The 16,848-nt window shown below is 39.8% G+C and overlaps 1 protein-coding gene across 2 annotated transcripts in view; it reads right to left on the bottom strand.

The window, feature by feature from the left end:
* Positions 1–16,848, bottom strand: part of thsd7ab (thrombospondin, type I, domain containing 7Ab) — a 230,880-nt gene that overhangs the window by 24,560 nt on the left and 189,472 nt on the right. For both annotated transcript variants that reach the window (XM_085366672.1, XM_085366673.1), the window contains 2 exons: positions 14,634–14,779; positions 12,798–12,972 (listed from right to left, as the gene is read on the bottom strand). In XM_085366672.1, the coding sequence (XP_085222798.1) occupies positions 12,798–12,972; positions 14,634–14,779 (321 nt within the window). The remainder of the gene's footprint in view (positions 1–12,797; positions 12,973–14,633; positions 14,780–16,848) is intronic.

Below are 16,848 nucleotides of genomic sequence, written 5' to 3'. Positions count from 1 at the left end.
AACTACCTAAACACACAGAGTAATATCATCATTACATCATTCTTCATCTGTGAAAATAAATTCAGATTAACAGATAAAAATCTGAATTACAAGGTTACATTTATTTACTGCTGACCAGTCAAGTGGTAATTTGCATCCATGGCATTTTATGACTCTGGAGAACGACCTGGGGCTACCTTTACCATCTCAGTGTCTAACCAAATGTAAATGATGTCACAGTCTATGACATCATTCGTTTTTGGCAAGAAAGTAGATTTTTTGTGCTTTTATGATAAATTGAACTTTTCGCGACCACAAGAGGCACCCCCTGCTGGCCATTAAAGGTAATGCTGGTTTAATGCTGGATGCACTTCTTTGATCTGGAAACCATCCCCATCCTTTATGCACAGTCCAAAAAATTAAACCAGTGCAGAGAAACTACTTCCATCTGGCAGCTCATCTCTGTTATGTGGATTTTTTTAAAGTAACTGCCAAATGACCTGTGCAGTATTGCAAGTTATGACCTTGAGCCAAATCTCGAATTGTTTTTTTTTCCTGTAAGGCCACGTGCAGGATCACATCCTCAGGCAGATGGCCCTTTTGGTATATTTTGAGTGAAGAGACTAAAAGGTTACTATGTTTTTGCTATCTGGGCCCTCGACCTGCCTCAGGCTGAGGCGGACAGGATCAGTAATATCTCAAACTTCAGCTCCAGACTTCACTCCTCACTCCAGTGTTTTGTCTTTCATTAAATGTTTACTATTACTTTCGTTTTATTTTCACTCTCTTATTGAACCTCGACTCATTTTGACTGTAAAAGCTATAGAAAAATATCTGCATTGCAGCTTAAGTGTGGGTGTCTGCAGCAGAAATCTGATCTTTCTCTTTGGCAGCACAGAAGTGACGCTTTACCTGTTTATCTCTGGATGATCTGGGTGAGATGTGTGCTGCAGAGATGCATATAGAATATGTATGTATATTTAAATATATCATAGTCAAGATGCTTTGAAGAGTTTAGTGAGAAGGAAGGCGCGAGTTTGAGATGCAGGGTGGCTTGGTTTTGATCATAGTTGACAACTGCAGCTTATCAAACAGTGGGGGGAAACAGAACGTGGGTCAAAGGTTGCAGTGCATGAAAGTGTGTGTATTTGTGACTGTGGAGATGCAACCTGCTTAGATTCCCATGCCAGTCTGGGTCTTGCACAAGCAACTCCTTGAATTTCCTCCCAAATCACACTACAGTACCTCCCTGAACAGAAAACAGGCTGTGCTTTTGATTGCTGTTTGATACTTCAGTGCTCCTGCAGTTTGGCAAAAGAGGCTGGACTGACTTGTTATCTAGGGCACCGTTTCTCAGTGTTTTCCATCTCAGGGACCAGCAGCCATCTGATGAGCGCTTTTTTTCCCTTCCCAAACGGAAAAAAAATCCCACTAGCGAGAAACACACACCACACTTAGAGTATAAAATTAATTCAAACTGAGATACTTTAAAATTAGTCGTGGGTTGAAACAAGGGCTGCATGTTTCTTCCACTGTATTGTAGAGATATTGAATGATGAATGATCAACGACGAGCCAAAATAGACACACAGCACTTTGGAAATGAACTCCACATTTGTATTTTGTCTCTTGGCAGACATGAGGAACAATAATCCCCCCTTCAGGGACTGCTGACACTGAAAATAACAGATTTATGTTTAAGCTGCACCATGTGAGAATACACTCCTGTTATCTGGCTCAATCGTAAATTGGGGCTTCGGTTTCTCATCTCTTCTTATTGAAATGTTGTAGATTTGCCCTATTTAACCAAAAGAAATGCTCCTGTTCACTTCTGTGTGCAGCACAATATGAAGACTGCCGCTTCACAAAACGAAGAGCACTGCTGTGGACGTGGGAGGGACAGTAAACTGTTGAACCTGCAGACCTGATGGACAGATGGAGTCCAGCAGCTGCTGGGCAGAGCACACCTGTCTGCTATGCTCCACGTTGCAAAGCTACATCAAACCCAGCATCTGACAAGCCTCCATCACCAAACCTGAAAACAACTCATCAGACGCAAGCTTTTGAAGTGATAATCCCATCTGTGAGATTTTTTTTTGCTACAGTGAGGGGTGACATCTTTGGCCCTAAGCTGACATTCTGCTGTTTTTGCGCTGCGGTGCCGAGACATCAGCTGTCAGTCAAAGAGTGGTCAACAGGCTCCTGTGAAGGCTTTTCTCCTCAGAGGTCAAAATATCCAGCAACACGCGCTTTATATAGAACGGTTTTATTGATCAAAAAATACGTTTCAGCTCGTAACCTTCACAAAAATATTACAGAAAACTATTTAAAAGGTAGAAAAACTATAAGAAACCCGCCCCCTTTTTAAAATTTTATTGGTATACAGAATTTTTTTTTTAACTGTAATGACAGACATAACTGTTTGAAGATGTAGAGACAGATTTGGTTACATCTCAATCCTCGTGCTCAAATTAGAAACAATAACCATGTGACTAGAAAGGATTAGCATTTCATCTGAGTTGGTGTTTTTTTTCCTTTTGTGCCTCCTCATCTCCTCCGTCCTTCTGCCCTGACCTGGAAATCTATCTCAGTCTCAGTGAGAAGACTGAGGAGACAGGGGGGCTTGCCGGAGGAGCTATAACCAGGTGTTTTTTTTCTTTTGTTGCTGTGCTTTCACCTGTGACGCATGAAACAGAAGTGCCACAAAACTGAAATGTGCAAATCACGTCAAAGGGGGGGGGAGTTCCTCGTTTATTTAAGATGTTGAGCGATGTGATCAAACTTTCTAACCTTCAGTTCTTTGTGTAAATGTAATAAATAGTAGCACTAAATTTAAGTTTTCGTGACATTGCTATGGTGTGGCTGCTGACATTGTAAATTACAGCAGAAGCACAAAAGGCAGCCGAAGCAGCCGGCTCACACATTACATTTACTTGCCGTTGCTTTAAAATGCAAAGCGAGAAATGGAGGACGTACCGATAGTTGTACTCGAAATATTACACTTTTATTTATGGTGCAATAAATAAGCTTGTGCCCTGCAGTGTGTGAGCTGTTGATTTCCCCCCCTATTGTTTTCAACCCAGCACCTTCGCTTTGTTGTTGTGGTTTTGTCTGCATTTTTCTAGTTTCTGTAGTAGAAAAAAATACCTCTTCAGACTTTTATTTAGTTCCTGCACCTTGGAAGTAAGTGAAGTTTTGCCAGAAACTATTTGTCTGTTGTCTTATACTTTGTTTTGATGACTCCTTTTGTAGACAAATGGTTACTGCTGCTTATGTTAAATACCCACTTCTATTTACTTCCAGGAAAAGTGCTTCTAGTGCAGCAGGAAAGGACCCACCACTGGTGAGGCCTGGGATACCCAATCTTGGCTTTTAAAACAACACTCTGCAGAAGTGTTTATGAGCTGTATACATCCTACAGCTGTGTTCTCAGACTGCTCGCAAGGCTATTAGGCGGCCCACGTGTTTAGAATTTCAGTTTATTTCCATACTGCAAAAATTAGATCACATATTTGGGACAAAGTTTTGTTTCCTAACATAGCAAAATGTGTACGAGACTGGATTTATTGCTGATTAATAATGTAACCATTAACACCAACACACCTAAATGTTAATAAAGGTTGACCTCTATTAAGAGACATGGGCAACTTTTCCCTTTTATGGATAGTTTATTGTGACAAGTGTGTCACAACAGCAAAGCTCCTAGTTTATGGGTATTTAAGCCCAATGATAAAATACTTTAAACATGCAGAGTGGTGTATAAGTTATAAAGGAGAGGGAAGGGAAAGCAAGCTACTCAACTTCAAAATACCCAGTGTGTCTTTTCTGTGCTCTATAAGAACAACTTTGGCACTGGACCTAATTTAAATCAAATGTAAACAAAGGGATTTTAAATTAACCGGTACTGTACACATACAGTAAGAATAAACAAAATTCTCCCCCAGTTTTTGATTGCTGCTAAGCTCTACGACTTCTGCAGATATTTCATTTTAAAAGCCATCCAAGAGAGGAAATGGCAGACCGTGCCCTTTCAACAGCTGGGAAACATTTATGAGAACATCTGTCCAAAAAGTACTAAAGTTCATTGACAGTCACAGTGAACAAAAAAGGGCAAAATGCATCAGGCTATAAATACTTAATCAGTGTTTTATGATATTATTATTGGCAGAATTATTGGAACAAGTCTGCCAGAGATCAGTAATATCTTCCCCACTCGCTGTCTGAGGAGGGTGCACAGTATCCTGCGGGACCAACATCACCCTGCGCGCCACCTTTTCCATCTGCTGCCCTCAGGGAGAAGGTACAGGTCTATACAGGCCAGAACATCCAGACTGGCCAACAGCCTGTATCCACAGGCTGTGAGGCTCCTGAACTCTCTGCCCCCCTCTCACGGACAATAACCATATCCAACTTCTTAATAGCAATGAACTGGTCTGCATTGGTGCATCATATCTTTATTCTCTTCCCCCTCCTGCCCCCCCCCCCCTCTTTCTTAAATAGATAACTATCATATCTGATATCATATCTCACAGTACAATAATATTGAATGGGTTGCATTGTTGTATTTTGTCATGTTTCTCAGGTCTTTGTCTGAATTTCTACGAACATTATTGCTAAGGATTGTCTTATTGCATTGGAGTCACACTGGGTTAAATATGTACACTTGGGTTTTAAGGGGTATTTATTATTTTCTTCTTTTTTTGGGGGGGGGGGTTGTATGGAAGCCCCAAACGCAATTTCATTGTTCTTGACAATGACAATAAATAATAAATAAATACTAAATACTAAATAAAAGTGTCAGCGTGATAGGGCATGGCTCTATTGTTACAAGGAAACCTTTAAAAGCTGAGCTCTACATTAGCAGCAACAATCATCAACTATTTATTAAAATGATCAAATCAACAGGAAAATATACTAAATATACATTCACTGGCCACTTTGTTAGGTACACGTGTTCAGCTGCTCATTAACACAAATGTTTAATCTACTAGTCACATGGCAGAAGCTCAGTGCATTTGGGCTTGTAGATGTGGCTAAGACGACTTGCTGAAGTTAAAACTGAACATCAATTTGAAGTGACTTTGAATGTGGTATGGTGTATCTGAGAAACTGTTGATCTGCTGGGGTATTGCTGCACAACCACTGGAAAATGGTCTGAAAAGGTCAAGGTAGGTCAAGGTAACTTTATTTATACCCATAGGCAAGGTAAATTTGCTTTACAGAAAAAATGACAGCATTTGGCATCCCTTTAAAAACACACATACCTAGTAAAGATATAAACCTCACTGTGGCACATATATAGTAATTTTAATATTTCGAATCAAAAACAGTTCTTATTTAATTCAGTGACAGCAACGGGGACAAATCTATTTTTATAACGCTTTGTCCTGCATCTCGGAAATAGAAACCTCCGTCGTGAGGGAAGAAGCTGAAATTCACCCCTTAGAGGATGGGAACCATTTTTAAGGATTGATAAAGCCATCCTCTGTACCAGCTTAGAGTACAGGGACGCTAAACAAGACTGTGGCTCACCTATCAGACGGCTGGACCATCTCACTATCTGATTTAGAGAGTTTTTCTCTGTGACAGAGGTCTGACCAAACCATGCCACCAAACAAAAGGATAAAACAGACTCAATAAAAAAAAAAGAAATTAACTAGCGAGCTTCAGTTCTCTGGGTGTGAATGGCTTGTTCACATCAGGGGTAAAGACCAGACTAAACACACAGAAGGGCAACAGTAACTCAAACACTTGTCAAAACCAAGGTATGAAGAAGAACATCTCTGAACAAACAACACGCCGAAGCTTGAAGCGGGTCAGCTACAGCAGCAGAGAGTTGTTGTTAACCATGTCCAACCCTTTATGAAGGATTATGTCCAGTGTTACAAAGGGCACTGTACTCTGCAGCAACTGTGTGATGCTTGCTGAATATATGTCATAAAGAATTAAGGCAGCTCTAAAGGCAAAAAGGAGCAGAACGTGTACCCAATGAAGTGGCCGGTAAGTGTATATTCCCAGTTCCTTCTTCAGCTAAAGGAAATAAAGCATTATAACTATGAAAAACCATTGTTTTGTCACTTTAATTAGGCAAACACCGCAGAAAAATCAATTTTAATGACTATGCTATGGATTGTGACTTTAAAGCTGGTTGGGCTGAGTCTTTTTTTTTTTTTTAAAGGTGGCTAAATCACACCCTGACTGCTGGACTCTGTGCACTAACCAGACAGGAATAAAACATTCAAGGTCCTATAGTAATTATACAAAACCTTGCATCTGTGTATAGTTTAACATTTCACAGGTTTTGCTTTGTTTGGTCATATATCACATAAATCACAACAGATGTCCAGCACAGCATAAAGACTGTGCAGAGACCTAATCAGTCACCGAAATTAAAAAAGTCATCCTGTGCGGGTCGACTGTGGGCTGACACTGCCAGATTTGTGGGGTTGTTACTCGCTGAGGCTACCCATGCTGAAAATGCATGTGCACATGGCACACTAACGAGCGTAGTGTGTAAGCATCCTCCAAAGCTTCAGAGCCTCGGTCTTATTTTTGGTACACTTGGTCTCGCTCTGCTTGATAACTATTATGTTAGGTATGGCTGTCGCAATATCACATTTTCATTACATAATTATCATGGCCAAAAACATAAAATCCAATTTTGGTTACATGTTTAACATGTGGGATAAAACCAAGCTCAGAGTCAAAAATAACACCCAGGTTTTTCACTTGTAGCAAAGGACATAGTGAAAATGCCTCTAATTTAGACAAGAGTTTCTCTCTCTGAGCCTCAGGACCGATATTAAAACTTCAGTCTTGTCCTGGTTAAGCTGTAAAAAGTTTTCTGCCATCCAAGATCTTATAGGTTGTGGAATGATCTACCCTTGCATGTTAGGCAGGCCTCTTCTCTTTCTGAATTTAAAAGTCTTCTTAAAACATATTTATTCGCTGAAGCCTTTGGCATTGATTAGAGGGGTTGACTCAATTTGTTTTAACATGTTTCAATTTATTTTAGTTTTTTAGTTATTTATTTTATCTTATCCTCATTTTAATTTTCTTTACTTATGCTATTAGCATGTACAGCACTTTGTGAACTCTGGTTTTATGTTAAAGTGCTTTATAAATAAAGGTGGTATGTATGGTATCCAAGATCTTATATCTAAAATACAGTTAAAAAGGACATCCATTGGTCTGGTGTCATCAGGAGACACGGAGATGTACAGCTGCGTGTCATCAGCGTAACTGTGGAAGTTCACTCCATGCCTCCTGATGACACTGCCGAGAGGGAGCATATACAAATTAAAAAGTACAGGGCCTAAAACTGACCCTTGGGGCACACCACATGTCATTTTATGGATCTTAGAGGAGTATGTATCCATACTCACCATAAAAGTTCTGTCTGAGAGATAGGAAGTGAACCAGTTATGTACAGCACCAGAGAGGCCCACCATGTGTTTCAGTCTGTTTAAAAGAATAGCGTGGTCTACTGTATCAAAGACTGCGCTTAGATCCAGTAGCACCAGGACTGAGAGCTTTTGGGAGTCCCAGTTACATCTAAGATCATTTAGAACCTTTAGGAGAGCCGTCTCTGTGCTGTGGTTCACCCTAAATCCAGACTGAAATATCTCCAGGATCTGTCTATCATTTAAAAAAAAAAACATTAATCTGAGTAAAAAAAAAAAAAAAAGTTTTTCTAAAATTTTACTTAAAAATGGTAAGTTGGATACAGGTCTGTAGTTATTAAAATCATTACAATCCAAATTGCTCTTCTTCAAAAGGGGCCTCACCACCGCCGTTTTAAAGGCAGCAGGGAAGACACCCAACGAAGAGAGCAATTCATCATGTATCATATCCATAAAGTGTTTTAAAAAGTGAAGAGGGGATTGGATCTAAAAGACATGTGGTGGGTCTCACTGTGGAGAAAACTTTCTTAACCCTTGTGTGGTGTTCGTATTTTTGTTACTCAGCCAGTGTTCATGGGTCTGGTGGACCCGCTAGAGTTTTGGCTTTCCAAATTAACACTATCAAACAATTTTATGTTAAATTACTCAACAGATGTTTACTTCATCCCAATTACAAGACATATGAACAGCAAACATGGTTAATTTTTTCCCTTTACCTTTGTTAGATCACATTTATGAATTAATGTGCTTCTCGTTTTTCTTTTATATAAAATGTTATAAATAAATCAGTTATAATCAAGTGGAGTGAGTGGAAAGACACAACACATTTACACGTGAAAAAATAATTAATTGTTTAATTTTTCTTTTGAAAAAAACTGAACACGGGTCTCACAGACCCGAACACCATACAAGGGTTAAGGTTCTCAGCATTAACCAGGACAAAGCTGTCCAGTGTCTCCTCAGGTACAATCGAGCCCTCAGATGTGTTTAAAATCATATCGCGAGAAGATAAAATATCAGATCTGATGGCGCTGATCTTTCCCCTGAAGTGGTCTGCAAACTGCTCACAGAGCGAGTCTGTGGGGGTTCTTTGGGAGCTGTTAAAATCAGGGTTAAATAAATGATCTATGGTGGAAAAGAGGACCTTGGGATTATTTTTGTTATTACTGATTATTTTGGCGAAGTATGAATTTCTTGAATTCCTTAATGTATTATTGTACATTGTTGCTCGCAAAGTATTTCATGGTTGATTGCATTTTTATTTTTCCTCAATCTCCTTTCTGCGGCCCTGCAATTTCTTTTGAGTTTTTTGACTCCTTTGTTTCTCCAGGGTGATGCATGTTTTACGTTAATCTTTTTAGTGGTGAATTGAGCAACGGAGTCAAGGCTTTTCTTCAGTTGGCTGTTAAAATGATTAAAAATAAAATCATAGGGTGCAGGTAAAATCACAGGGGGGCATTCGTCTAAAACCTTGGTAAAATTTGTAGCCACTTCAGAGGTTAGATAGCGAAAGTGGTAAAATGGTCAAATAAAATTTGTTTGGTGGTGAGTGTGTTGTTGGTTAAAGATGCAGTCCCACCACCTCTCTTACCACTTCTAATAGAAAAAGAGAAATTAAAATTTGGTGGGAGGCCTTAGTGAGAACAACTTGTGCATCTGAACCCAGCCATGTTTCAGTTAAAAATAAACAATCAAGTTTATTATCTAAAATTAAATCATTAATAATAAAAGACTTGTTCAACAGAGAGCGGATATTTAAAAGTGCCATACTGATTGAGACTGGTGGATTTTTGACAGTAGAGTTCAATGGATGTTGACATTTTTGAAGGGGTCGGAGGTTATTAATGTTTTTGGAGTTACTGGATCCGAGTTCACATCAGGGGTAAAGACCAGACTAAACAGAGTTTTGTGTATTACTGTTAAAAGTGGAACAAATATAGATGCTGGGACCAGAGGGACATCAGTCAGTGGCGGACAGATCAGCAGGTAATGTCGGTTTGGTCTAATGTTTATAAGCTAAACTGTAAGCCATCTTTGAAAACAGCTGTGACCAGCAAAGCTTTGGACTCTTTCACATGCTCGAGTTACATTGGAAGGATTTAGTGGGGTTTGCCATTTTGAATTCTTTCCTGAACTAAAACCTTAACAGAATAAGGAGTAAGAATAAACAGTACTGCACTTCGAACTCTTTGCCGTGTACATCTAATTAGCTTACGGCCTTAAATAGGAGCCACTTGTCACTTCCAAATCATTATTCAGCTAAGCCCATTGTGAGATCAGAGGTTATATTAAAAAAAGGCCTGTTGGTCCTGGATGCAATCGAGGTCATGGTATGATTAGTTCCTCTCTCCTGCTCTTTATTGGATTTGGCTAAGTTTACAGCTCCAACCAACATAATCAGGGATAACAATACACTTGGCAAACTCATTTATTTATCATCCCAGAGTGCTGCCTTCAAGTAATCAGGGTGTCTACAGGTATAAGCAAGCAATGTAAGACTTTTTAATGCCACTTTAAATGAAATTTAAGACCAAAAGGGCAGTTCGATCGTTAAGCGTTTCCAGGCACCCGCTTTAACCACCAAGAGTAATTGCGGATTTCCAGCTATTTCCCGTTAAACTTGATCTTTCCATTTTTGTAGGCTAATGAACAGGCTGCCTAAGAAGGCATTCGTCTTTATCAAGAGGATGCTTTTTGCCTCAGATCTGTTCTCTCACAATGCCCCACCCTGTATCTAGTGTGTATTTAAGTGTGTACAAAGCCACTTTTGTCAGTTGGAGGAGGAGATTTGAGCCCACTAGTGAAGCTCGTGTTGCCCTTAATGCCTCAATAAAGGCCTTATTTGTTTCTCTCTTTTTACTCATGGGTTGAATTTTCCTGACCTTTTATTGTCTGGACTTATTTAACAATTTTAAACGGCGTACATAAATCAATTCGAGCAGCCTTTGTGTATGAGATGCACCATTTTAGCTGGCTCATGCCTCTGCTGCTGCGCCACGTTTCACCCAAGCCTTTCTTACAATCAAAACACAAATACATCTTCAATCTATTCTCCTCTTAATCAGCATCTCCATTCATACGTGAGGTGAATAAATGAATAAAATCTACACGTCTCCGTACAGCAGATTGTGCAGTCGTATCTTGGCTTGCCATTTTGTCTTTTTATTTCAAGCCCTGAGGATCTTTTGTTATCTCGCCCACACAGATTATTGATTGCACCTTTTTTTTTTTTTTTACTATTATTTTATCTCTCTCACTGTATGTGTGAGTGTGTTCAAATAATTTTTACTTCTAGGTTTCTTTGCTGTACAAATGGAATCAATTGAATTGTAGGGGTCACAGCTTTCATTTAGATTCTCCTCTCTGTCTATTTCACTGGAAGAGCAGGTGGTCCAAATATTTTGTGCGTTCCACATGAACCGGTTCCTGACGGCTGTGCCTCTGGCTTGGCCGGACACTTCAACATACTAGCAGGGCTTTGCTCTGGGGAGGACTGTGAGCGATCGCCCTTTGACTGTTGTTCTAACGATAACCTCAGCGTGTTTTACTCTTCTCGTGTGCTGCGAGAGGTGAAAAGAAGCAGCTGTGACTTACAGCTGGAGATAGATACCTTGTGAAATTGGAGAAAATGATAGAAACTATGAAGTGAATCGAAAACCCACACATATGCAGAGTACAGCTGTCATGATTTGAAAAAGCAGAGAAGACAAGAGTGCTCTCTAAGCTGATGCAGGCGATGAAGTAGAGAACCCAAAAGTAAATGAAACTCCCATAAAAAAACACAGTTAGACAAAGCTTTGGTCATAATGTAGTCCATTTATTCTGACTTGAGCTATGCTGCTGCTTCTCATTTTAGAGGTCATGATAGATAGTGAGCTCTGTTAGAGTTTCGAGGTAATGCTGAGACCAAACCCACACGCAAAAGACCAACTTTCAGCACCTCAAATAACAACTGCCAAACACATTTAGGCATTTCAATTCACTTGGCTTTTAAACGTTACAACAAAGCTTGTTTTAATGTGTATTTAAATGCTCATAATGGCTTCCCTGTAGTATACATCAGACTGCTGAGAAGTGTCGACTGTGCTGTGTATGGAGAGTGACTTGTTGAAGCTGAGAGCAGCGACACAAAACAGTTTCAGTGTCCACATGCGCCACTTTTAAACACTCTGTGCACCGTCTTACAAGCACAGCATTTTAAAATGCTGATGTCATAATTCCCACCCCTTCTTGACTCTGATTGGTTTGTGAGGAAGAAGTGACGTTACATAAATTGTAAAAGCTGAACGATGAGGGTGTTTTTACACTCGGAGCAATAAGCATTGATCACATTGAGCTTCATAGGATTTGCATAGAAAACTGCTCTGTGGATTAAAGCCTTAAATCACTGCTTTAATAGACAGGTAATGAAGACAGATAATTAGTAAACACTAGTCTCAAACACCTTCTACAGATATGATGATGTATGAGCATGTATTTACCTGAACGCTAGATTAACTGACACATCTGTATCAGCATCTTCAGCGCATGACAACCGATCCAAGTACTCAAGTGATGTTGATGTTAGCAACTATTGCTATTTCTAACTTTGTCTCCTGCTAGCAGCATCTGGGGTTGAAGTGCTGAAAACTGCAGCTCCTCTGGTGGCCACTTGAGGCTGACGCCAAAAGTGTAGAGTCCCCGTAGGCTCCTATGTCAAAATGCCCAATTTCACAGATATGAAATTAACATGTTCACAGCACAGCACACCCCTTCATATCAACTGTCCAGGTAAAGTTTGGCCTCTAACTGACAGATGTGTTATTGCTGTCTGCTCGGTCTCACAGCTAGACTAATTCCAGTCATTGAACTGGACCTCCTGTTTGCAGTGTTAGTGCTTTTGGGAGTTATTTTAATGAAACTATCTGAAAAATATTGCAGATTGCTGTGCGGTATAGCCCTTCCAGCACTAATTAGCACTGATAACCGTCTGGTTTAAAGTTGATTACTCCTGGATCCAAAAGAACAACCTAGCAACAATCTAAATGCTAATAAAAAATAAACCCAAAAATCAAGGGGCTCTTTTACATAAAGTCTATAGACTCCTTGTGGGTACTTCATGCCTGATCAGTTTTACTGACAGAGACTGAGGTTAATAGTATCCAGCATATTGCTGCCATAGCTTACTATTACTTTGTGTGGCAAAAAGCTGATTTGGAGGAGCTATTTCAGTCACAGAATATTAAAGAAAATTAAAGTAAAGTAAAGTAAGAGTAAAGTCATAATTGATTAAATTTTTTTCATTAGAGAACTTTTTTTTAATAACAGTGGACTGTGCTTCTAATTGCTTCTATTCAGTGTTTGGACTTTCCAAGGTTGCTCATGCAGCCCAAACAACAAATAATTACCACTGAAACCTTGAAGTCAGCATTATTACCTGGACATGGGAGGACACAGCTCTCTTTCAGTCTGATCTGCTTGTCTCCATCGACAGCCACCTCCAGGCTGCTGCACAGCTCCTCGTCCACCAGGCTGCCCTCGCCATCGCTGGAGCCGTCCGACACGAAGCAGGACAGGTTCCTGAAGCGCATGCCGTGTCCACAAACCACATTCTGACAGGACATAAACACCACAGAAGAAGACAGAAGGTGATGAGTTAACACAGTGAGGGAAGGGGGTGTCACACAAACCTGCAGCAATCTGATGGCAGTTTAATAATCCTAGTAAATTCAACTTCTGCCATTTGAATTGATGGAAAGATCAACTAAAGTCAAACAAATACAAAAAGTGTTTATGCGTCTCAAACATTTTAAGAGAAGAGTAAAAAGCATCGCTGAGCTGAGCTGTAGGATGAAAAGCTGCAGGCATTAAGCTGCACACCTCCAGCTTCTCAGCAAGGCAGCATACCTGACCTGGAAATGTATTGTTGCTTAGAACAGAATATGTTCTATATATTTGCAATATGTACAGCGGTTTGTATTTTTACAGAAACAAAAGAGCACAAATACAAACATGGATGAGTTAAACCTCTACTTTTTAAGCTGTCATTCGTCTGGAAATTGTGTGAACTGTAACAAATGATTAAAGGGGACCATTTTCCACACTCGGATAAAGGCAGAAAATTAAGGTCAGGGATAGCATCTCATGCAGGACTGCACATGTAGACCACTTGTTAAAGTGCCCTTGTGGATTTTATTATGTGGGTAAGACTGGTAGGGCGTTGAAAACACAAAAGCAGTATTGGAAATAACCTTCTATTGGCAGGCGGGCAGTACAGAGTGTCTGCTGTTCTTGTTTTGACGTTATTGGGACACTAAAGAGTGGAAGGGATGGAGAAAAAATCCTGGTGGATTAAATGAAGAATTGTTATTGTCCTGTTTTGTTTTATGAGTAGAGATCTATTAAAATGTATTTTAATAGATAAAAGTATAAGGAAGATAAGCATCCCCATATATTTTCAGTCTCTTTCCCGTGTGGGAGTTAAATTGTCCTTTATATTTGTTCATGAAAGAACAAAATATCTCACAGGATCATTCTATCTGATACATTTTCTGCTAATATTTGCATTTGCTTAGTTAGGTAATATCATTTGGGAGTCCTCCAGGCTGGGTCCTGATTGGAGTTTGATAAGAGGTTACCACCCACAGGATGGTTTGCCTTTTTCTGAAGTGAATGCAGAGTGCATTTAATAAAATGTCGACTGTCTCTGCCTCTCACTCTCACACAGCCGAGGAAGGCAGAGGTTATAAGCACTTCCTTTTTGATCAACTTAAGTGAGGGGCAGCAAAGGATGTTAGTAACAGATGACATTACCTGTCTCTGTGTGTCCCCATAAAACCACATTTACTCTTGAAAAGTTTTGCTTTATGTCATAAAGTATTGCACTGGATGCTTTTAATAATCTGACCCGGTGCCACACGATGCAAAATTGAGTGTACAGGCTGCCAAATTTCTTGGCAAAGGTATTGGTTTACAGTAATGCATCAGCATTAAAGATGCATTAGATTGATTTTTTTTTTTTACTGTCCATCTCTCAAAATAACCGTATGAGTGGGGAAATGATGAGCTTGTTCATCAATACTAAAGACTCCATTATTTTTTATCAGGTTCTTAGACTTCACCCTCCTGAAATCCACCTTCTGGCTCAAACTGTTTTAGAGTATTGATCTCAGCTGTGCCTGAGCTCCATTTCTTGTAGCTGACAGAGGTCGATACAATTATTAATGTTTAATGTACCTGGATTATGGTATAACTTTTATATGTATTGACATACCTCTACCCGACACTCAGACCAGGGGCTGTACTGCCAACGGTAGCAGGGTCGGACAGGACAGGGCTTCCACTGCTCCATCTGAGAAGGGCACGGTCGGCCATCGCCCTGAGAAGCCTGAACCACCGACCGCTGTCGCCACATCTTACCTGGAGAGTAAAAAAGAAAAAAAAAAGGTTAAATTTATCTCTGGTTTTCTGTGGATCTCTCATTAGACTTTTATATAAGCAGGATTTTGTTACTTGTTGATCTAGTGGAAATAGGTTAGTGTCGCAGAACTGTCTTTATTGAGTGAATGTCTGTCTTTTTGTTCCGTCATTTTTTCCTAGAGCATCTCCACACCCATAAGCACGTTCAATTCATGATTTTTTTAAGACTTTCTCCACTTCAAAATGTGTTCCCTACTGTGAAAGGAAACAAGATTATCATTAGCAACTTAAAGAAGTCCAGACGCTTTTCTTTGCAAGCTCCTTTGACTACGATGACCTGGATGACTGAGAACCTTCACAGCCGAGATTATCATTGTTATCCTGAATGGAAAATGAAACCCCTACGGCATACAGTGCAGTTTTTCCTTCTAAAGATGTCCAAGTAATGAGCTTAAATCACCAGGAGTAACGATATTGTTCCAGCCATTTGGTGTTAATGTTGTGCGCTGACGTTATGCAGAGTTTTGCAGACCATTGTCTAAATGTTGCTGCTGTGTACTGTCACCAGGGGGCAGTCCCAAAATTATATGGAACCACCTTTCATGTGGGTTACTCTTGCTTGTGTTTGTGCTGTTGTCGTTCCTTTAGCGCAGAAAACTATTCACTCTTGATTTTTGGAAGACTTGACAAAGTCAGTGCAGTAGCATAATCTTCTCAGTTTTACAACTGTCATGAAGCAATGTTTGTGTTCTGGTTTGCATCACTGAAGGCAGGTATGTTTGACCGTGCGTCCACTAATGGTGCACATTGCAAACACTGCTGTCACATTCTCCTATTTCTCTAAGCAGCCCAGGGCCTATTACACATGCTGCAGTGGTGGGCTAACTGGGGTTGGGGTGGCAGTCAGCCTGATTGGGGCAGGACATCCACTGGACCCTTTCCTTCTGGGAAAAACAAAGTTCCTGTCCCTTTACTGTTTTGCTTGACATTGTTTCCCCCTTGAAATGTTTTCAGCAGCAGACAGTATAGGGAAAGTGAGGCTTATAGGGAACCAATCCAAAGTTTAACAATGTCAATAGTATAAAGACGCTACATTGTGAAGTAAAGATTTACTTCATATGAGCAAAGAAAGTCACTTTTACTTGTTTAAGTAGAACTGAAGTAGAACAACAGGTTCCTGTGTTGAAAACTCTCCACCCCAGCACTGAAATCTGAGCATTTTGTTTTACCAGCATGAGAGAAAATTAATATCAGGAGGGGTTTTTTTTTTTCTTCAAAGCCTCTGGAGCTCTTGGTTTCTTGATAAAATAATACAATTAATGCAAAGTTCAAAGAGACTTTTTCCCCCCTGAACAATAAGCTAAACACAGAAACACATGCAGTGACCATTGTGGTGTGCCACACAGCAGTCATCCATTCCTTCTATAAACAGCTCATTTAAATTCATGTGTATGCGTTTGTTTTGAATGTATTAAATTAATCCTACGGCGCACAATAGCACTTCACTTAACAGAGCAGGAGTTTCTAAATGGCATGAAATACTGCACCTTTTTTCCCTTTACCATCTTGATTGGTTCTTGGTCAACTTGAGTAAAAAGGCTTTTATTCCACATCAATCAGAAAAACCTCTTTAAATAAATCCAATTCATCGCAGAACCCCGGAGACCATTTGATTTAAGTGCAGAATTGATGCTATGAATTAACTGAAAGACTCGACATAGAAGCCCTTCACACACGTTTCTAAAAGCAACCTTCCTGTCTACCTGCTTTAAACTGCCCACTCTCAACTCTCACAGCCCTCCATTTGTTGCATATTCCACTTACATTTTCACACTGACAATCCAGCAAAGTGCTCACCTCAAAATCCACCTTTACCAACCTACATTGGCTTTCAACACATAAAACAACCAGCGTTCCCACACATTGACACGCAAACTGTACAATTTCATATCCCACTCCAATAAAAAAAAAAAAACTTCCCCCACACATACACAGAAAAAACGCACATCAAATAAGGTCCCCGCCTTTGCCCTTTTTTATTTTTTGTAAAAAAAACCTTTTTTATCTTA

This window comes from Diplotaxodon limnothrissa, linkage group LG11 (genome assembly GCF_057381915.1).
Source record: "Diplotaxodon limnothrissa isolate DT_005_m linkage group LG11, D_limnothrissa_male_GT1.1, whole genome shotgun sequence".
Lineage (NCBI taxonomy): Eukaryota > Metazoa > Chordata > Actinopteri > Cichliformes > Cichlidae > Diplotaxodon > Diplotaxodon limnothrissa.
Note: the sequence above shows the minus strand (reverse complement) of the source record. Positions and strands in the feature narration are given on the sequence as shown.